This window comes from Anomaloglossus baeobatrachus, chromosome 6 (genome assembly GCF_048569485.1).
Source record: "Anomaloglossus baeobatrachus isolate aAnoBae1 chromosome 6, aAnoBae1.hap1, whole genome shotgun sequence".
In the NCBI taxonomy this organism is placed as follows: domain Eukaryota; kingdom Metazoa; phylum Chordata; class Amphibia; order Anura; family Aromobatidae; genus Anomaloglossus; species Anomaloglossus baeobatrachus.
In genome coordinates, this window is record NC_134358.1 from 493,307,439 (window position 1) to 493,331,038 (window position 23,600).

The 23,600-nt window shown below is 42.0% G+C and overlaps 1 protein-coding gene across 1 annotated transcript in view; it reads right to left on the reverse strand.

The window, feature by feature from the left end:
- The window catches only part of ACVR2B (activin A receptor type 2B), a 227,440-nt gene that overhangs the window by 12,234 nt on the left and 191,606 nt on the right, over nt 1-23,600 (reverse strand). Inside the window, exons 6-7 of the mRNA XM_075315412.1 lie at nt 11,453-11,596; nt 9,527-9,675 (exon numbers count right to left, since the gene is read on the reverse strand). Coding sequence (XP_075171527.1) covers nt 9,527-9,675; nt 11,453-11,596 — 293 coding nt within the window. The remainder of the gene's footprint in view (nt 1-9,526; nt 9,676-11,452; nt 11,597-23,600) is intronic.

Below are 23,600 nucleotides of genomic sequence, written 5' to 3' on the forward strand. Positions count from 1 at the left end.
GGCGGAAAATGCAGAAAAACGCAGGAAAGAACTGACATGTCCATTTTTTTTTTTAAAACTCAAAAACGCAGGTAAAAAAAACAGATGTGTGCGGACAGCAAAAATGAAACCTCTTAGACTTTGCAGGGGAAGCAAAGTCCTGCAGTTTTAAGGCCAAAAACGCACCCGAAAAACGAGCAAAAACGCAGCGAAAAACGCACTGTGCGCACATAGCCTAATGGAAGCTCTGAAGACATGTCATAATCCAGAGGAATGGAGGCGGTTCATAAATTGATCTAAAACAAGCCTAATAATGGTAATGCGCGACCTTTAATTCCAGTTGGTCATCCAACCACATGAAACGAAACCTATGACTTGTTGACCCACATAAGATTTTGTTACCACCATTGCATATCAAGTTGGGCCTAATGAAGAACTTTGTAAAGGCAATGGGTAAAAATGCAAAAGCATTCAAGTATCTCATTGATAAATTTCCAAGGTTAAAGGAAGCAAAGCTAAAGGAAGGAGCATTTATTAAACCTCAGATTCGTAAGGCAACTTTCACACATCAGTTTTCTGTATTCAGGCACAGTCCTTTTTTTTCCGTCTCCAATGGATCCTGAAAAATTACTGAAAAACTGATCCGTAACGTTATGCCGGATGCGTAAAAAAACGGATCCGTTTTGCATCCGTTTTGTCCGTTTTTTTGATGGATCAGTTTTTTAATTAATTTGGTGCATGCGCAGTTTACAAAAACGGATCCGGCAGCCGCATCCATTTTTTACCGCATTGCGCCGGATCCGGCGTCCATAGGCTTCCATTGTAAAACATGCCGTATCGCGCTGCATCCGGCGCGATGCTGTTTTTTTGCCGGACAAAAAAACGTTGCAAGACACGTTGCCTCCGGCCGCCGCTTTAATTAAAAAAAAAACGGATGCAATGCAAAGCCATCAGGTACAATCTGGTAACAATGCAAATCTATGGGGATAAAACGGATGCGGTACCGGATCCGTATTACCCGTTTTTTTCCGGATTGTACCTGATGGAAAAAAACTGATGTGTGAAAGTAGCCTAAGCTTCTTCAGGATGAAGAGTTTTTCTATTTGCTCCAGGACAAGGAAGAGGTTGCATGGGTAGCTTTTCCATTAGCAGGGACTAATTTTTGGGGAAACTCAAGAGGAGATAAATGAGAGGTTGGTGGAAAATTTCCTCAAACCATAAGGATCTTGGCTTGAAGAGTAATTTCTATGAAGCAGTATGCGACGAACACAGTAAGAGATTGCACCAAGATATTGCGGCTATAGAGAAAAGATATCAAGGAAAATGGAATCCATCAATGCTTGCATATTACTGTTAGACAATTGTAATGGATGATCCAATGCAAGAGTACAAGAGACAAGCAAGAAAGAGTTGTCACTGAATGAGGAGCAAATTCTTTAGTGCAGGTTCTGTAACTGTATACAATTATCAATAGGGTTAGATATGTTTTAGTGATTTTAATTGTTGCCAAGTTTCTGCTAAATAAATATCAGAAAAATGGCGTAACAAAATATTCTGCATCTTTATATTTGCAAAAATAATAACTTTTTAAAGTACTGAAACTTTTATGCATTAATTTTATGTAACAGTAAAAGAAAAAGTCTTTGATATCATAGAAACAAGAGCCAACTAAACATTTTCATTGTCATATTTGAACTCAGGAGGTCAAAATCATTAAGAGATGGCCGATATCATAACTGAACCTGACAACTTTTGAAAATATGTAGACCATTTATAAGTATAAGGAAACTCTAGAATAGGGTCTGTCTAGATGTTTTCAGCACATCATCCAACAGTGCTTCTGCCATCTCCAGGGACCAGCTACAGGTACTAAAGTTGGTGCAAACCAATTTTCAAGACACGGTTTAGAAGCCATATAAGTATTCTTTTCCCACTGGACAGAAACCCTCAGAACCTGCCCTTTCCTGAGAACATCCATGGTACCCCTTTTCATACGCTGGCCTGATGCAACATCATTGTTGGGGTTTGCTGCACATGTAACGTCATGCCAGACCAAAGAATTAAAAGCGGAGCTGTCAGGCAAATGGAGAATCGCAGGACTGCTGTTCAGTGGCCACAGATTACTGATGAAACCACTTGACCAAGTAGTGCGAATCAACTTGCAACATTTTTAATAGGTGCCAATATCATCAACGGCAACCAACTAGGCTTGATATATGATAGAAAGTCTTTGAAGGAAACTTAAAATGTGCAATGAATTAAGCTGTGCAGAGAAAGTAAAGCCTCCTGTTTTGGGGCTATCCCCCGTCTGACCAAAAGGTGTCACTGTTGTCGTGATGCATGAAGAAATACAGTCCGTAAAAAGCTAAAGCAGCAGAACTCCAAACAAGAGCATCTGGACTAATAAATTATAACAGCCGAGTAAGACATTTGAGAGGGCATAACCTCAGGTTGTATTAAAGAGATTTTTTTTTTATTTTTTAGTGGACCTGTTTCTGAGTCAGCAGTAGCCAAGTTATTGTAAAAGAAAACCTCCTAATAGCATTGTCTATAGATTAAATCTAAAAACAGAAGTTCATGATTGTCACAACAGTTGCATTTTAGTTGGTTACACAAAAGCAACGTTAAGATTCTTCATTGAAGGCCCAGAATACACGTTAGATTTTGACAAAATAGACCAACCACATAATATCTAGGAGGGCCTCTCGACGGTTCCCCGAAAGAATGGCAGAGGACAGAAGAATCGGGAGGCTGGAATTCTTTAATTTGGTTAACATATAAGCTGCTGCCGGATGATTATTGTACTAACTCATAGAAAAGAGCAGAAGCGCTAATATACTCTTTACATTATATCAGAATGACCCATTAGTCACATTTTACCTGGGATTTCCTATTTAAAGGAATTGTCAAGCCATAGGGCACAAGGCTACAGACACTCTGTGACTGCAGACTTGTGAAATAATCACAACAGGAGGAGTACATTGGCATACATGCGGTCACATGCAGACGTGCACGCCTTGGTCAGTATAATTGAATTGAGCAAGGCTGGGCACCTCGGGTTAGAATGTAGCCAGAAAAATGCAAATTGGATACTGGTAGTCACATGACCTCCCATTCACAGCGCTGGCACCAGAGAATCCTGACAGTGTGTACAGGGCACGCAATGAGGATTCACAAGTCTGCAGTCACAGAGAGTGACTGCAGACTTGTGCCTCGAGCCTGGATAACCCCTTTAACTAATATAAATAAAAAAGGCTTTAAGGTGGAGCTTCCTTTCAGAACGGTTCATTTATACTTCTAGAAAGAGTGAGCTATCGACAAGTAGCATATCTTGAAGCTCATAGGTCTAATGCAAGATCTCCAAAATGGCCCAAATAGGTTACACCCAATTGTGATCATTTTACTTAAAAGTGAATTTCATAGTAGGATCGACCCACCTAAGCCATCTATATGGGCATGTAACTCATAGGAAGCTGAATAAAACCTTGATATCTAGGATCTGATGTTTTATTTCAGAGATATCCGCATTTTTCATACATGTAAATGACCTTTTAATATCTATGGGCCGGACACAGATCTTCCTGAAAATCTGCCTCCAGAACTTATTTTAAATGAAAAGGGGGTGTAACCAGTGTGAGACATGTAATGACACAAAGCTATCATAAATCACACACAGATCTTTAATGAGAGCAGAACAGTGCACCCGAGCCAACGCCACGTACCAGAGCCAACGCCGCGCACCAGAACTAAACTTTGTCTCATTACAAACATATTGGTATTTGTCTTATTCCGATCTGTAATAGTGTTGTCAGCTCGGCTGCAGAGCTCTGCCTGAATATAACTAACACAGTACAGCAGAGTTGAACTTTGCCTCATTACAAACACAATTGCAGTTGTCCTCGAACAGAGCTGTCAGTTTTGCTCTACTGCCCTTCCACAACATTGGCTGCCAGTGAGATGGAAGATAAGGAACTGTAAGAGGCAGGCAGCTGCATATGTTTGTTGTGTTTGTAATGAGACAAAGTTCAGCTTTGATCCCACTGCAGAGGATGATCATGAGAGCAGACTGTCAGTCACTACATGTCTCATACTGGTAACACCCCGTTCATTTAAAGTAACCTTTGGAGGAGATTCTTAGGGAGATCTAGGTTGGGCCATAGATCTTAACACCTTATTTACATATAACAAATACGTGGATTTCTCTGGAATAAGACAATGGATCACAGATATCAAGGTATCACTTTATGCAAATTTCTATGGCCTGCATGCCCATATAGACTGCTTAGGAAGGTAGATCCTACCACTAGATGCCCTTTAAACTGGTATCCACCAGTATACGTTATAGCTGAGTTGGGATAGATCCGACTTCAAGGAAATCCGTCCAAAAGGAGATCAAACTCCGCATCTTGAGTTGGTGCAGGACTAGGACGTTAATCATTTTACCTTTTCTTTTTTTCTTCAGAATACGTACTTCCATCATGTTAGTGCAAAAAATAAAAGTTGTTTCATACAAAGTAATGAATGCTGCGGAGTATTTCTCTGTTCAGTTGATTGGGAAAAAAAAAATTGATGCTCCTGACAAACAACTGCTTCTAGCAATTTGGAAGCACGAGGATTATATGTAGCCTGTCAATTATACAGACCGAATCAAATCAGGGTTTGTGTAGAATGATATCCGTTCCCCACTTTCTTCTCTACTATCCAAATAATAGATGCCCCATAGTAAGGGGACACGGAGACAAACTGATAGACGCGAAGATAAAGCTACACTTTGGAGGACCATCTAAGTGGGCATCTCCGGTGATCCTAATGATCCCATTGAAGGTCTTGGAATGGATGCAGCCCCTAATTTGTCACATAACTCTTTGGCAAGGGAACACATTAGTCAGAGCAAATCAGTTTCACCCAGCTTGAGACTGACTCCATCTGCACTGGTGAAGCCATTACAGCGGAGCCGTCCGTACATTTATATTTTGGATAATGGGTAGGCAGCGGTGTGAACCGGCAACTCTCCCCGCTGCGAGTTGTCCAAGCTGTCTCTTTAAAGAATTCCTGACAGATGGCATGTGTAAATGAGAAACACATTTTTTTTTTATTTTTGCACTAACATGATGGAAGTACGTATTCAGAAGAAAAAAAAAAGAAAAAAAAAAAAGTTAAAATGATTAACGTCCTAGGTCTGTGGTAATGAATAACAGGCTAATAGCTTAGAGTATTTGGTCATTAGCCGGGGACAACATAAAGCTCAGGAAATTAATGTTAGGGGTCTGAAATAGAAAGAAAAGCAACATTTAGATTCAGGCTGGTAACTAAGAGACTGCTGGAAGAATGTACAATTTATGGCCTCTAATAAGCCGTACACGGGTATGTGCAACCATCAACATTCCCCGAGTAAAGAAACTTTAACAAATATTTGGTTTCTAGTGAAGAAAAAAAATTAACTCTCCCGACCACCACTAGATTACCAATAAATCATCAAAAGGTTGGCTTTCCAAGAAAGTTACTTCTAAACGATATTATATGACAATTATTATGACCTATACACAACGCTTTATATCTTTCAGTCCCTAAATTCACAAAATAGGTTTAGTACATTAAGTACATTGTCAAAAAAAAAAAAAAAAAGCATTAAAAGTAGTGGTCTGAAAGGGAACCTGTCAGGTCCGATATGCATCCAGAACCACGAGCAGTTCTGGGGGTATATTTCTAATCCCTGCATCTGGTAGCATAGATATAGATCTTTAGAAAAATTATTTCTAAAGATCCTTTATGATATGCTAATGAGCACAAGGAGTAGTCGCAGGGGTGTTAGTTCCCCCCAACTAGTCCGCCCGCTTAGCATGTTAGCACGCCCATAGGGTTGTACTAACATGCTATTCATGATGATTGTTATGGGCAGTGACATGCGTACTTGTGTCCGTAGTCATTGCCTAAGACGCCGGGCTTAGGCGCAGTGAGCTTACCCCACTTCCGGTACAGAGACGTCTCATCATGCGTACTGAGCCTAAAAACGGCATCTGAGGCCGTGACAATGGACACAGGTGCACGGGTCACTGATGATGATACTGGGCATCGAATCATATGGTACCACGCCGCTGTGCGTGTACCAACATGTAAAGAGAGCGGACTAGTCAGGGGAATTAACGCCCTTGCGACTAGTCCCTGCGCTCATTAGCATATGATATAAGATCATTAGAAATACTTTTTCTAAAGATCCCTTTATCTATGCTAGTGTATACAGGGATAGTTAGGCAGGGATTAGCAATATACACCCAGAACTGCTCATGGTTCTGGGTGCATATTGTACCTGACAGGTTCCCTTTAACTTGGCAATATCACCAATCTCAAGAAAAATGGAACGATGCCTGTGCTTGAGAGGGACTGGTGGAGACCTGAGCTGTGCACTCCTGAGCACAGACAATCATTTACTAAATTTGAAATGATCCCTTCAAGATTTGATAGTTTCCATCACTACAATTTTAAACCTTGTGGCAATAACACAGTTATGTTAAAAATAAAACCTCAACAGCGATAGGGAGCAACCAAAAATATGACACCCATGTAACTGTGCTGGTTCAGACTAAACATCTCTCCCAAAATAGTAGGGTCAGGTGCTCATCTCTCTACTTTTCCTATAACAGTGTGACCATCACATTGCCTCTTCACCACTGAGGGCGCCCTTTGCAGAGTTTACATCACACAGATGCCCTTGACACCCACAATGGGCCATCACAGTGAGTGTAGGGTCAATATTGTACTGGTGCACAACAATTTGCAAAAATATGGTCCAGAGGCCACATTGGTAATCATGGAAAAAAAAAAATGTTTAAGCAAGAGAGGCATTATAGTAGGTAGGGACCCAACATTGAGAGGTCGCCTTGGTGTTGGCTGTTGGGCTCAGATAAAAAACTAGCCATTTTTGTGTGCCAAGTATCTCAATTTTTGCATGTTTTCCATATTAGTAATGCATGCCTATATTCCCATAGTCTCTCCAGTAAAGGAGACAAACTCTAGCACAGCGCCACCTATTGGAAGTAGCGATCCTAAAAGTCACAAGTGGATTTTCAACAATCCATTGCAATATGACTCAGGATATATAAGCCAGATCAGAATCCCAATTTGCAGACACGGTGTTTCGGGGTGCTTGCCCCTCGTCAGTGCAAAGTATGGGGGTGTCTGATCTGGCTCATGAGAAAGCTATGTGGGGACCACGGGGGAACACTATTCTCCTTAAGGAGACTTTGCAAGCCAGTCTGGCTGCCAGGTAAGGGGACTTATAGCTGCAATGCCCCTCTGGGAAATATTCAAATTGTCTCTCCAGTAAAGGAGACAAACTCTAGCACAGCGCCACCTATTGGAAGTAGCGATCCTAAAAGTCACAAGTGGATTTTCAACAATCCATTGCAATATGACTCAGGATATATAAGCCAGATCAGAATCCCAATTTGCAGACACGGTGTTTCGGGGTGCTTGCCCCTCGTCAGTGCAAAGTATGGGGGTGTCTGATCTGGCTCATGAGAAAGCTATGTGGGGACCACGGGGGAACACTATTCTCCTTAAGGAGACTTTGCAAGCCAGTCTGGCTGCCAGGTAAGGGGACTTATAGCTGCAATGCCCCTCTGGGAAATATTCAAATTGTCTCTCCAGTAAAGGAGACAAACTCTAGCACAGCGCCACCTATTGGAAGTAGCGATCCTAAAAGTCACAAGTGGATTTTCAACAATCCATTGCAATATGACTCAGGATATATAAGCCAGATCAGAATCCCAATTTGCAGACACGGTGTTTCGGGGTGCTTGCCCCTCGTCAGTGCAAAGTATGGGGGTGTCTGATCTGGCTCATGAGAAAGCTATGTGGGGACCACGGGGGAACACTATTCTCCTTAAGGAGACTTTGCAAGCCAGTCTGGCTGCCAGGTAAGGGGACTTATAGCTGCAATGCCCCTCTGGGAAATATTCAAATTGTCTCTCCAGTAAAGGAGACAAACTCTAGCACAGCGCCACCTATTGGAAGTAGCGATCCTAAAAGTCACAAGTGGATTTTCAACAATCCATTGCAATATGACTCAGGATATATAAGCCAGATCAGAATCCCAATTTGCAGACACGGTGTTTCGGGGTGCTTGCCCCTCGTCAGTGCAAAGTATGGGGGGTGTCTGATCTGGCTCATGAGAAAGCTATGTGGGGACCACGGGGGAACACTATTCTCCTTAAGGAGACTTTGCAAGCCAGTCTGGCTGCCAGGTAAGGGGACTTATAGCTGCAATGCCCCTCTGGGAAATATTCAAATTGTATCTCCAGTAAAGGAGACAAACTCTAGCACAGCGCCACCTATTGGAAGTAGCGATCCTAAAAGTCACAAGTGGATTTTCAACAATCCATTGCAATATGACTCAGGATATATAAGCCAGATCAGAATCCCAATTTGCAGACACGGTGTTTCGGGGTGCTTGCCCCTCGTCAGTGCAAAGTATGGGGGTGTCTGATCTGGCTCATGATTCCCATATTCATTGATACACATATTTTAGGACTACAAAGTGCAACTGTCTCTTTTTTTATTACCTTGGTAAGCATGGTCTTTGAATATGAGCCATGCAAACTTTGTCCCACCTGCCAGGCGTTACCGGCGCCTCTTCTGTCTAGTAGGCCCCAGACAAAGTCATGTATGTGACATGTCGCAACGATGATATCATACTAGACCAACTAATCAGAAGAAGCGCTAATCAGCATGGGGCAGGTAGGAGACAGTTCGCAGGGCTCCAATCCAGCAGCCACGGATTAGTGACGTGGCACCTGAACAAGGATCCTGTTACTCTTTTATGGCCAACTTTAGGCAACATCATTGTCAAGAGGTCTCAGGACTTGAAGTAGGTGAAAATATTGACTTTTTTGGCATTAAAGTGTACTTCTAGAAGCTGACTCTGGATGATTCCCCCCTTTTGTTTGCATTACTAGTTCCAAGCACCGACGGATAGAAGCACATTGTTATGTAACTGCTGTTTACAAGAGAAGCTGTAATTAACAGATTATGATTGCAGTTTTAAATAATAAACAAGTAATGATTGAAATTTATAAGACAAGCAATATTCCCCAACAGGGTCCCCCCTCTGCCGGGTAAAAGCCAAACTATTCTGCTTTTTGTGGGAAAACACTTTTTCATCGGTATAACACTAGACATTGGGGACCAGACTCGGAGCAGCGGCAGCCAGGCACATCCATTCAGAGCAGGTTTTTGGCACCGGTCCCGAGCTGATTGCAAACACCTGTGCAATCAGTAGGGGGTACTGCTGGTATGCTCGTTCTTAAATGAGACAGTGCCATAGGCACTGCCCTTGTGGGCGATTAGAGCAGCTGGCAAATTCAACAGTAATCAGCAGTGTTGACTGTAAAATACACCTAAAGCTCAGGCAAGTACGTAAAATTTTCAGTTCCCTTTTATAAGCTATAAAGTGATTGGAAAGGTTTGTGCGGAGGAAGAATTATTGGCCCGTATCCCCATCATTGCTGATCGCGTGGTTAGCGCATTAGGGCTCGGCTGAGATCACTACCTGTGGGCTATTGCCGGCTTGTGTCCTTCCCCTTTACAACGAGGGATATCTTCATGTAAATACGCCAACCCTCGAGACATAGTCTCGGCTATGTGGCACAATTCATTCCAGCTTAGGATGCTTCCTTTTAGATAGTCTGTAAGGGAACCCTGCAAAATAAACAAATGGCAGATTATTTTTGTGCAGCCTATGCAAATCTCAAACTAATAGCGTTATATAGTCGGCAGTCCGAAAACCTCGGTACAGCGCCGTCAATGTAATGTTTTTAGAGCAAAAAGCCAACAGATCATCCATCCATGCCATGAAGGTCCCCCAAAAAAATGGTATGGATCCATTAGAAGCAAAACTTCATTTGCCTGTGCCCAAAAGACCAACTGAACAGTGTTTTATGTTTCCATTGTGATCTGTTGTGTTCCTTTTTTTTTTCCTTTAAGTAAATTAGTAACTAATTATTAAGAGAGCAAAACAAATAAAAAGGCAAGAAGAACCTGTTCAACAAGATCTGTCAAATACAAGCCTAGTATCAGATCAGCAGGCAGCTAATTTTTAGACTGGACAAAGAAAAAGCTGCCAAAGTGTAACTGGGAATGGGTCTGTATAATTATATAACCTGTGGTTGATTAGGTACAGAGGTTGTTCCATCTTGGAAATCCGGTTCTACACTCTCCATCCTTGTGTTTTCATCTAACAAAATCCCAACACATATACAGTGGAACCTCGGTGTACGAGTAACCCGGTTTGCGAGCATTTCGCTATACAAGCAAAGCTTACTGTAAATTTGTAACTCTGTTTACGAGCAAACTTTGCTGTATGAGCAAATACTCACCGCACACACTTCCGGTTCCGTACTTTGACCGCGCTCTGACCCGCTCTTGCAGTTCGCGCACACACACACACATATTATGCTCACCTTACCTTCTGTTCCATCGCCGGCCTCCCGCTTCTTGTAGTTCGCCGGTATAGGATGTGAATCGGGTAACCATCGCGACGATGGAGAAACTTCTGCTATTAGCCGCTACTTAAAGGCAGCGCGCTGGCCAATCAGAGGCAAGCGGCTCCTGCCTTTGACGTCAGTGCTCTGGCAGCGGAAGTGCCTCCATCGGGTATGGTTACCCGATACACATCCTGTACCGGCAAACTACAAGAACAATGAGGCCGGCGATGGAACAGAAGGCAAGGTGAGAATAATGTGTGTTTGTGCATGTGTGGAATGACACAATGGGGGACCGGGATGGGACATAGAACAAGTTGGGGAACGAATTGTCTGAGCTTGCATTATTTCCTATGGGAAATCTTGCTTTGCTAGACGAGTAACTTGGTTTAGAAGCACACTCCCAGAAAGGATTGTTCTCGTAAACCAAGGTTCAATTGCACTCACCTCCAGTGCCAACGCTGTGCCAGTGATGTCAGTATTGCCTCTCCCAGGGATTATGTGACATTGTTATGTCATCGATACCTGTGGACAATCAGCTCTGGCTTCATTCTTCCCTCAACTCTCAATTAACTTCCGATTCATCTGAAAGAGGGGAGAGTGAAGCCGGCACAGAGATCGTGTGAAAATGTCAAGCAATCCCTGGGAGAGGTGGTGCCAATATTGCTGGAACACAGCCAGCACTGGAGGCAAGCATAGGTGTTATTCTGTTGGCGAAGAATATATGGATGAAGAAGGGGTTGTCCAAGTAGTAGACAACCCCTTTAACTAATACATCTCCAAGTGCTCAGTAAGGGTATTTTCACATGTTTTTGAAGAGGTTTTTTTTGCACTGTAAATGCTGCCTCCCGGAAAAAAAAAAACAAAAAAAAAACAAAACAATGTACAATACAATCATTCTTGCATTTTTTAACAAATTAATTTGAATGGGTGAAAATCATCTACGAGAGGATAGCAAATGTCTTGATGGCCTATGGCTTATAGACGATAGATACCTTCTCGTGGAAAGCAGTGATCAGCCACAGCTCCATCTCCAGGTTCGTTCCTCTTTTCTCAGCCGCAATGAAGTGCAGAAGGTTTTCGTGTTTCATTCCAGGGGTGTTGAAAATGTCCCTCTCGCTCTGCCAAGATTGCTTGTCCTGAGTAAACACGAGCATCACAGTTTAGTATGGAACGTCAAAGAAATTACAACATCAAGAATTGTGGCTTACCTGGGTCGTTACATTTTTTTGTAGGCAAAATGGGTCAAACTTAAAGGAAACCAGGAAGAAAAGGAACTTTGCAGAAATCATCATAATGGATATATATTACAATATATCACAATTTCTGTTTGAGGTTTTCTTTTTTTGTAAAATACTCTTTGCAAGTTAAAAAAGGGGGGATAACAAATATATTGTTTTTTTTTTTTTAACTATATTTTTATTTAAATTTTTCAATAACATAAACACTGGCATAAGCGAATTCAGCATTGCAAATTCAACATTACATTGTCATGTTTGATCATCCCAAATTGCATACCAATTTTTAAAATCAATAACCGTAACATGGCAAGATAAAGCAAAGGAAAGCAGCGACCCCTTAACCCATCATTCTTATCATTCCCCCCATTGAACCCTTGTGAACATGGTAATGACATACAATAAAGAAGTCCCACCCAAATTGGTTATTTCCCCCTCTCCTTTTAGTCAGCTTTCGGCCTTTCCTCCCCCACCTCCAAGCCATCCAATGTATCCTTCAATTTTTCAGTATGATACCAGACTGTGTCTTTGAAATGTGACATAATCCTGACTATCTCCTCCCGAGTACAATAGGCCAGTATGAATTTCTTCCATTTGTTAAAGTGCTGTCGTATTCTATCCGCCCTCCTTTCTGCATCCAATCCTTCTATTTCAAGAAGATGCATGAGCTGACCCAAGATCTCTTCAATCGCGGGGACCCTAGACTCCAACCAATTTTTTAGTATCGCTCTCTTGGCTGCCAGAAGTATCACATGTATAAGTCTGGGTGGGTTAGTCATCTTCCCTTTGGTATCGTTCCCCTCCTACCAATGGTGAAAAATAGCGAACCCAGGTGAGAGCCGAACTTCAAGACCCCACACCTTTTGTATACAACTTTTGATCTGTGACCATAATGGACTCAAATGGGGGCAGGACCACAACCCGTGAAGGAGATCAGTTCCACTACTCTTACACTTAGGGCAATACGTAAGCCTGTCTGGCTTTGTTGCTGATGGAGGGAGATTAAAACCATAAATTGTCTTGTGCATAATTCTAAATTGGGTTTCTCGCCAATTCTCATTTAAAATTGATTTACGAAGAGCATTCCACCCTCCCCTAATTTTTACCCCCATAGACGGGTCCTCAAATTGTTTTTCCCACGATTTAAATAAACCTTTCGGGTGCTGTCCTATTAATAGATCACGCATGGCTCCATAAAGAAAAGAGATAGACGATGAAGTTATTGAGTTCTTTACCAGACAATCAAAAAAGAGTTAAATACTACCTCCTGGGTCACATCATGCAACTGAGTCATAATACTATATCTCACTTGGTCATATTGGATTACTTGGTTAGGCCCCAGGCCATACTGCGATATAATTTCGTCTCTACTCAACCATCTAGGCTCTGAGGTGTGCAAGAGATGAGCAACAGTCCTTATACCCCTCACCTTCCACTCTTCAAACAGCTTATTGCTTGTCCCCTGCACAAACTCTGGATTCCCCCATATAGGCAAGTATTTGGATATTTTATGGGGAAGTTTGTAATTTTTCCTCAACGCCTTCCACACTGCAATCGTGTCTTTAAATAAGGAAGAGTGCTTGATTTTCACTGGGAGATTAGCCTGCCTAGTATGAAGCAATGCCACCAGATCCCAAGGCTGTGCATAGTCTCTCTCAAGCTCCAACGCTGAATAATGCCTAGAGCCTTTAATCCAATCCAATATATATCTAGTCAAACAGGCTATATTGTAACCCCGAATGTTCGGCAAACTCAGACCTCCATGAACCTTAGATGCCATCAACTTCTTAAGCCCTATACGAGGGCGTTTCCCCCTCCAAATGAAGTGTGAAAAAGCTCTATTTAGCTGGACAATATCTTTATGCTTGAGAAGCAGGGGAAGTGTTTGAAGATGATACATTAATTTTGATATCGACATCATCTTAATTAGGTGGACTCTACCAATTAGGTTCAATGGAAGGTCGTGCCATCTTTTAAGATCTTGCTCTATTTGGCTCAGAAGGGGTGGATAGTTTAGACTATAAAGGGTTGCCGGAACCTTACCTATTTTAACTCCCAAGTATGTGATATATGACTTAGCCACTGTAATTCCTTCAAAAGGGTTCTGCTCCCGTGTTTGAACATTTGTCCCTCAATATATTGTTTTTTAGAGTTCTGGATACACATCTAAATGGCCAAGATTCCTTTCCTGCTTTTCATAGACGATAAGCCACTACCAAAAGTTTCCGACAGTGGCTTTCTGTCTCCCCCCCCCCCACATAAACAGGCAGTTGTCCTCAATATTGGATATATAGGCAACTTAGAGAGAACAAGTCCCTAGGTTTGTGGCCACTTAACATATATAGTAGTATATGGCACTCTGGTGATTTATTGATACAATCCCAATAGGTCAGTAGTGCCCAAGTCATAGATATGGATATGGCTCTCAGCACGGCAGTATTTCCATTTCTTAACCCTTGTAAATCTCTCCCTTCCTTGCAATCTGATTTATTCTGATAAAGATCCAGATAAAAGACAGAAATGTTAATAAACTTTTTTTGGATTGTACCAATAAATCACTTTTACTGATCATCTAGCGAGGTGCTGAACTGAAGTAAAGTGCTGAAATTAAGATAAGTGCATAGTTTCAACACAATTACATAGTGGTGATAACTGTAATTGTTGAATTTCATTAGGGAATTGTGTGTCTGTTTGTGATTCTGTGAAAAGGGAAAAAAAAAAAAAAAAGGTTAGTCTTGTGATTTAATTAGTAGGATTAGTCACACCTGTTTCTAGAAGCTTCCAGCAGCTTCTGATAGTCATTGTACATCTATATAAACCAGCCAGTACTAGCTTGGGGCTGAGCGAGCGAGGTGCTGAACTGAAGTAAAGTGCTGAAATTAAGATAAGTGCATAGTTTCAACACAATTACATAGTTTGACACAAGCACATAGTTTGAATTTATCCTTATACGTTTCCCATTGGGTTTCTTTCGTTTTTTTCTCTTTGTTTTTCTACTTTACTGTTGATCCCCATTTGATAGGTGCTCCATGGACAATGCTACCAGGTGTGTATCTTGTCAGATATATGCATGCCTTGAGCAGCCGTTCGAGGGTGAATATGTCTGCACTCGATGCAAGCATGTTGCGTATTTGGAAGCCAAGGTAACTGATCTAAATAAGCAGCTTGCAACACTAAGGGGCATTGCAAACCTGGAGAGGAGTTTAGAGCTCACTGAGCTTTCTCTGGCTGGGGCCAGTGATATGGAGGAGGGTGGAAGTGGGGAAGATCAGGACCCAGAGGTAGGTAGCTGGGTAACAGTTAGAAGAAGAGGTAGGGGGAAAAGTGTCAGGGAGCCTAGTCCTGACCTGGCACAACCTAGTAAATATGCCTGTTTGGCTGATATTAGGAATGAAGGGCCTGGACTAGGGTCACTACAGCAGGACGTTGCTCCTAGCAACCAGGAAAACAACTGCTGTAGGAAGGAGGGAAATAGGAGTGCAGCAAAGCCCAGACAGATGTTGGTGGTAGGGGACTCTATAATTAGGCGGACAGACAGGGTCATCTGTCGCCGAGACCGTGAATGCCGAACAGTGTGTTGTCTGCCGGGTGCTCGGGTTCGGCATATTGTGGATCGGATAGACAGATTGCTGGGTGGGGCTGGGGAAAACCCAGCGGTCATGGTGCACATTGGTACTAATGACAAAGTTAGAGGCAGGTGGAAGGTCCTTAAAAATGATTACAGGGAACTAGGAGAGAAGCTGAAGTCCAGGACCTCCAAGGTGGTGTTTTCAGAAATACTACCGGTGCTACGAGCGTTACTAGAAAGACAGCGGGAGCTTAGGGAGATAAATATGTGGCTTAGAAATTGGTGCAGGAAGGAAGGGTTCGGGTTCATGGAGAACTGGGCCGACTTCTCAGTCGGATACAGGCTCTACGGTAGGGACGGGCTGCACCTCAATGGGGAAGGTGCAGCTGTGCTGGGGGAGAAAATGGTCAGACGGATGGAGGAGCTTTTAAACTAGGATCGGGGGGGAGGGAGGGTAGTGGAGCAAATAAGGGGATAGATAGAGCAGATAAAGACAGGGAGACGGTAGGGGTCAATGAAGGATTAGGGGGGGGGTGGGACATACAAGGAACGTAGGGAGGCTAGGAGTAAGGGGTGCTTCACACACAGCGAGCTCGCTGCCGAGATCGCTGTTGAGTCACGCTTTTTGTGACGCAGCAGTGACATCATTAGCGATCTCGCTGTGTGTGACACTGAGCAGCGATCTGGCCCCTGCTGCGAGATCGCTGCTCGTTACACACAGCCCTGGTTCGTTTTCTTCAAAGCCGCTCTCCTGCTGTGACACACAGATCGCTGTGTGTGACAGCAAGAGAGCGACAAATGAAGCGAGCAGGGAGCAGGAGCCGGCGTCTGACAGCTGAGGTAAGCTGTATCCAAGATAAACATCGGGTAACCAAGGTGGTTACCCGATATTTACCTTAGTTACCAGCCTCCGCAGCTCTCACGCTGCCTGTGCTGCCGGCTCCGGCTCTCTGCACATGTAGCTGCTGTACACATCGGGTTAATTAACCCGATGTGTACAGCAGCTAGGAGAGCAAGGAGCCAGCGCTCAGTGTGCGTGGCTCCCTGCTCTCTGCACATGTAGCTGCATTACACATCGGGTTAATTAACCCGATGTGTACTGTAGCTAGGAGAGCAAGGAGCCAGCGCTTAGTGTGCGCGGCTCCCTGCTCCCTGCTCACACTGGTAACTAATGTAAACATCGGGTAACCATACCCGATGTTTACCTAAGTTACCAGTCTCCGCAGCTTCCAGACGGCGGCTCCGTGCAAGCGCAACGTCGCTTGCACGTCGCTGCTGGCTGGGGGCTGTTCACTGGTCGCTGGTGAGATCTGCCTGTTTGACAGCTCACCAGCGACCATGTAGCGATGCAGCAGCGATCCTGACCAGGTCAGATCGCTGGTCGGATCGCTGCTGCATCGCTAAGTGTGAAGGTACCCTAATAAAGGTGTTAATAGGATTAAATGTCTACTGGCAAATGCAAGAAGTCTTGCAAACAAAATGAATGAATTGGAGACTCTTATGTCAACCATGGATTATGATGTGGTGGGCATTACGGAAACCTGGCTGGATGAAAGCCATGACTGGGTGACAAACATACAGGGTTATAGTACATTTAGGAAGGACAGGAAAGGCCAAAAAGGTGGTGGGGTGTGTATATTTATCAAATCTAACCTAAAACCTGTGTTGTATGATGACATTGAGGGGAACAGCAACAATGTAGAGTCAGTATGGGTAAATGTACATGGGGAGGGGAATAATGGAAAAATGCTAATTGGAGTTGGCTATAAGCCTCCTAACATACCTGAACAAATAGAGGGTGAAATGCTGGAACAAATTGAAAAGGCAGCTAATAATAATAATCGGGTTCTTATTATGGGGGATTTCAACTATCCAGACATACAGTGGGACATAGAATCTTCTGGTTCTGCTAAAAGCTGTAAGTTCTTATCTACCATTCAAGACCATTTCCTCTCTCAGATGGTAGGTGAACCGACCAGGGGAGATAATTTGCTAGATCTGGTCCTGTCAAATAGACCGGATACAATTTCAGATCTACAGGTCCGGGAGCACTTGGGCACCAGCGATCATAATATGGTAAGCTTCGACATAATATTCAATAGAACATTTCAAAGGGGGAATGCTAAAACCTGGAATTTTAGGAAAGCTGATTTCAACAAATTAAGGGAAGAGCTTAAATGTGTAGATTGGGACAGAGTCATGGTAACTGGGGATACCGAACATAAATGGGGTAAGTTTAAGGATATACTACTAGAGTCCTGTAAAAAACGTATACCCTCTGGTAATAAAATGTCCAGGAATAAAAAGAAACCACTATGGATAAATAAGACTGTACAAAGTATAATAAAACAAAAACAAAGGGCATTTAAAATCTTAAAGGCTGAGAATACAGAAATAGCATTGCAGGAGTATAAAGATATCAATAGGCAATGCAAAAAAGAAATCAAACAAGCAAAACTAGCTACTGAAACAAAAATCGCCAATGACATTAAAATAAATCCCAAAATCTTTTATAAATACATTAATGCCAAAAGGAAAACTAAGGATAGTATCGGACCCTTAAAATATAACAACAAGTTAGTTATAGAGGACAAACAAAAGACTGAGATATTAAATAGGCATTTCTCATCTGTATTCACCAAGGAACTGACTGTACCAGGGATCATTCAACAAGTGAAAAATCAAAGTCCACCACCCGATATAATTAATTTAACACAAGATGAAGTACGCCTACGTCTGAGTAAATTAAACATTGACAAATCCCCAGGGCCAGATGGCATTCATCCACGAATATTGAGGGAATTGAGCTCCGTAATCGACAGACCGCTGTATCTCATCTTTTTAGACTCACTTGTAACGGGGTTGGTGCCTCAGGATTGGAGGATTGCTGATGTGGTACCGATATTTAAGAAAGGTAAGAGGGTAGATCCAGGCAACTACCGTCCAGTAAGCCTGACATCAGTAGTATGCAAAGTTTTTGAGGGCATTTTAAGGGATGACATGCAAAAATATATTGCAGAAAATAATATGATAACTGACAAACAGCATGGATTCATGAAAGATAAGTCGTGTCTAACCAACCTGTTGGGGTTCTATGAGGGGGTAAGTGCAAACCTGGATATTGGTAATGCAGCTGGTGTGATTTATTTGGACTTTGCAAAGGCATTTGATACTGTACCACATAATAGCCTTATACTAAAGCTCCAGAAGCAAGGACTAGGGGACACAATATGCAACTGGGTAAGGAATTGGCTAAAAGATAGGAAACAAAGAGTAGTCATAAATGGTACATTCTCTAAATGGGCTATAGTCAGCAGTGGGGTGCCGCAGGGATCTGTGCTTGGACCGATTCTTTTTACTCTCTTTATTAATGACCTTGTGGATGGGATTGATAGTACAGTGTCAGTCTTTGCCGATGACACCAAACTATGTAGGATATTAAAAACTGACCTGGATAGTACAATATTACAAAAAGATCTGGATAAGATGTCAGAATGGGCAGATACTTGGCAAATGAGATTTAATGTTGATAAATGTAAAGTAATGCACCTAGGACGGAGTAATCCTATAGCTGCGTATACATTAAATGGAAGTAAACTCGGGACTACAGAACAGGAGAAGGACTTGGGTATTCTCATTACAAATAAGCTGAGCAGCAGCACTCAATGTCAAGCAGCAGCTGCTAAAGCAAACAAGATTTTAGGGTGTATAAAAAGAGAGATTAGATCCCGTGATCCCAACGTATTGTTACCCCTCTATAAATCACTTGTAAGGCCACATCTGGAATACGGGATCCAGTTTTGGGCTCCACATTTTAAAAAGGACATTCAGAAGTTAGAGTCAGTTCAAAGGCGGGCAACTAGACTATTACAAGGAATGGAAGGCCTCCCATATGATGGCAGATTGAAAAAGTTAGATATGTTTAGCTTAGAAAAAAAGACGTCTCAGAGGAGATCTCATTTATATGTATAAATACATGTGTGGTCAATATAAAGGACTGGCACATAACTTATTTCTTCCGAAAACAATACTAAGGACCAGGGGGCACTCACTGCGAGTGGAAGAAAAGCGATTCCGACACCTAAATAGGAAAGGGTTCTTTACAGTTAGAGCAGTCAGACTGTGGAATGCCCTACCACAAGGAGGTAGTAATGGCAGATACTATAACAGCTTTTAAAAAAGGGCTGGATGATTTCCTCAGTACACAAAACATTGTTGGTTATAAATGACTTAGTGACTAAATGTAGAACTGGTGGAGGAAGGTTGAACTAGATGGACCTAGGTCTTTTTTCAACCTAAGTAACTATGTAACTATAGTTCAGTGCAGACTGTTGCATTTACATAATCTACACATAAAATGCAGATCCCAACACTGGAGTTTTAAGTAGCGAAAATATTTGTACATTATCACAATAAATTCTAGGGAATAAGAGTATTCAGTGGCAGTCGGTCCTTGGACATTGAGCCACCGAAGCTAGGGACAGTACACCACCTCCACTACGCATGCATCATCCTCCAGGTAATTCAGAAGGCCTTTGTTTTGGCATTCAGTAGACCGCTTTGACATGGGCATATCTGAAACGCTAAACTTCGGCTTCATAGTGACGTGTTGGTGCTGTAGTTGCTCAAAACCTATTGACAGGGTTGTTTAAAGAAGAGAACTAAACTAGAAGACCCCTTATAATCCGTATAAGAGACCAGTGCTACATCTGGAAAAGCTACAAGGGGCTTCAGTGCTCTGAGCTTCATTAACTCAAGAACAACAGCACTCTTGGGAGAATGCTTAAAAAAACAAAAAAAAAAAAAATAAATAAAGAGTCTTCAACGGAGGACCACAGAGTTAACTTTGGGGACATTTGATTGCATGTTCTGGGTCCAAATATAATTTTTGCAATTTGGTTTCATTAAACATTTTGCTCAGTTTGGCTTTTACAGACTGTTTCCCTGGACAGTCAATAGTGATGTGGTCTGTGGACATAAATCAGCTGTTAGGTAAGATTAACAAACTCTCCCATCGGACAATAAGAACAAGCATACTCAAGGATTCTCAGCTCATTCTGCATCTAGCAACACTGCAACATCGGTGCTCCTGCACTGCCTCGCTTATCCCTCCTGTTAGGGACGTCGACACACTCACCACCGTGGTTGTCCATGTGTTCCAGCTCCCACTGTGGCTCCCAGGACCTGCACATGTAACGCAGGTCTCCTGAGAACGGGCGAAAGCCATGCATGCTCACCGTTTTTAAAAGGAAGCTTCCCCATTCTATGGCTGGGAGGCAATAGGTATTTAAGGCACCCACCCCAGTAGGGAGGTGCCTGAGCAACTTTAGTACCTAATCAATTCTTTACCAGCTAGTACATTGTCAGGTCCCTGTCCCACAAACCTTGTACCTGAACCGTGTCTAAGAACCTGTCCTGAATACCTGAACCTGATACCTGTCCTGAGAACTAGAACCCATCCTGAGAACCTAAACCCGTCCTGTGAACCGGCATTTATCCGGTCTGTGAATTGAGTCTCATACCTACCCCTTGGGTCAGCTGCTGCATTACCGAGACTGCCCTGGAGTTGTACCTGGCATGTACCCGCAGCCAAATCGATCCTCACCATCAGAGGGTCTGTAGAAAACCCAGTAGGCACTTAGTCACGCCCCTCTAGGGAAAGCCTGGTCCTTGGCGCAGAGGGTCCACACCGCGTGCGTGACAAATACAGTGCAACACAGGCTATACCAGGCAAACGCTGCAAACCTTTCAATGAAACCCAACAGCAAAGTTGACTTAACCCCAATTACATGCATTTAAGTACAAGAAATAGTCTTCAAAGATGGACAAACCTTTTACTTTTGGGTTTTCTAAATCAGAGTTTTAATCGTCATCATTTATTGTCCAAAAATATTTGAAAAGGCAAAACAAAATCACTAAGAAATGACGGCAAAAAAATACCTGTTTTCCTCGGTGGCTAAACAGCGACACATTTCACACAGAAGTCCCTACATGTCGACCTTTCAAAATATTTTCAGCATTAGAACACCATCTTGACTTAATGAGCATAAACCCAATCAAGCTTTTATCCAGCGACAAAAACCGGGTTTAGACACTTTTCCATAATTGTTCTTGTGTCTTTTTTTTTCTTCGAGGAAACAGAGAAGAGTCTTTAAGTGAGTGAAGAAAATTAGATTCCTACCCAAATTTCCATTGCTGTTATTTTATTTAACTCCGAACTGGAGAACTTTACAAAAGGGAATCAACAGTGAATTTCCATGTGTGGAATGTGAATGAGCCCTCCGCACAGACCGGTGTACAAAGAACGCTCCGGCTCCTGATTTATAGGGCACTGCCAGCTTTCACCTCCTGTGTTTCTGCTGGTGAGAAGCCAAGAGCGGCCAGGGCTTAGTCTGTACAGTGTTTAGCGCACACAATGCAATGAACAGGAGACGCTCAGCTGAGATTTTAATGGTAATGAACGCGGAAAACCAAATGATTTTTCTTCAAATTAGCGTATCCAGTCTGCCTTTCAAATTCTTGGGTAATAATGTCATTTATACAAAACGGCTCTGTACATGTAAATGACCATTTACCTAGCTGTGCCCCGACATATTAATGTGCGGGATTTGCATTAAAGGGACAGTGTCACTGAAAAAAAAATAATATATATATAAAAAAATCTGCCATTACTGCCTATATATGAACTAAAGTTAAAATTAATCTTCTTGCATGCTTTTTAGCATCCATTATCCTCATACTGACTTTGCCCTACTGCAGGGATATTAAGATTAGACATTAAATATATGGCCTAAATTATAAAACTATAGCAAAACCTTTACAATTTTTTTTAAATGAAATGAACAACTAAATAAATCCATTGTATGGAATTTCAATGAATGCGTGCATGAATTACTGAGGCATGGAATCCTTAAAATCTGTGTGTCCTCCTTTCTAAGTAGTTTTGACAAAATTGTGTTAGCCCCGTCTCTCGCACATTAATGGGTCCTAAAAATCAAACTCATTTGGGGCCTATGTCTGAAATATCCTATGGTCACTTTATTGATGATCTCACTCGGATGTCCAGCCATGAAGCACATGCATAATAATGCAATTAAGGATAGCTTAACGGTCTATGGATGGACCACGATTTTCAGACCAGCTGCGGGTCTCTTAACCGAACTTAATAGCCTTATATATAGGAAAACCAAGGGCGGGCCACAAATCGTGACAGTTAGGCTGGGGCCACACGGGGATTACTGCGATCCCCTTGCATGAGACTCGGCTCGTGCTGGCAGTACAGCAGAGCCGAGTCTCATGCTTGTGTCCTTGCAACTGAGGTCCGTTCGTGCGAGCAGACCTCAGCTGCGGGGGGCGGGCCGCACTCAGGAGGGGAGGGAGGGATTTCTCTCCCTCTCTCCTGCGTAGTCAGCTATAGCCATTCTCGCATTGCACTGGCAGTACACCGGTGTACCGCGAGTGCAGTGCGATTTTTCTCTCGCCCCATTCACTTGAATGGGTGCGAGAGAAAGAGTCTCGGATTACAATCGAAGCATGCTGCGATTGTTTTCTCAGTCCGATTAGGGCTGAGAAAATAATCGCCCATGTGTGCTGACACACAGGCTAGAATTGGTCCGAGTGGAATGCTATGTTTTATCGCACTCCACTCGCACCGATTTTCTCGCCGTGTGGCTTAGCCCTTAAGCTGACATTAATTGAACTATCATACATAAGCTTCATGCTAGTGAAGCCGGCGGCCCAAGGGCAGGTTTACACATTGCTGATTAGATGCGAACAATTTTCAGTGACAAGTGTGCGAAAGGAAGTCAGCTAAGCAGCAATACATCCACAATAAATTATATATAATATGATTACACACTATGTATGTATGTATGTATGTATATATATATATGTATGTATGTATATATATGTATATATATATATGTATGTATGTATATATATGTATGTATATGTATGTATGTATGTATGTATATGTATGTATGTATGTATATATATGTATGTATGTATGTATGTATGTATGTATGTATATATATGTATATATATATATATATATATATATATATATATATATATATGTATATATATATATATATATATATATATATATATATATATATATATATATATATATATATATATATATATATATATATATATATATATATATATATATATATATATATATATATATATATATATATATATATATATATATATATATATATATATATATATATATATATATATATATATATATATATATATATATATATATATATATATATATATATATATATATATATATATAGTATTTTTCGGACCATAAGACGCACTTTT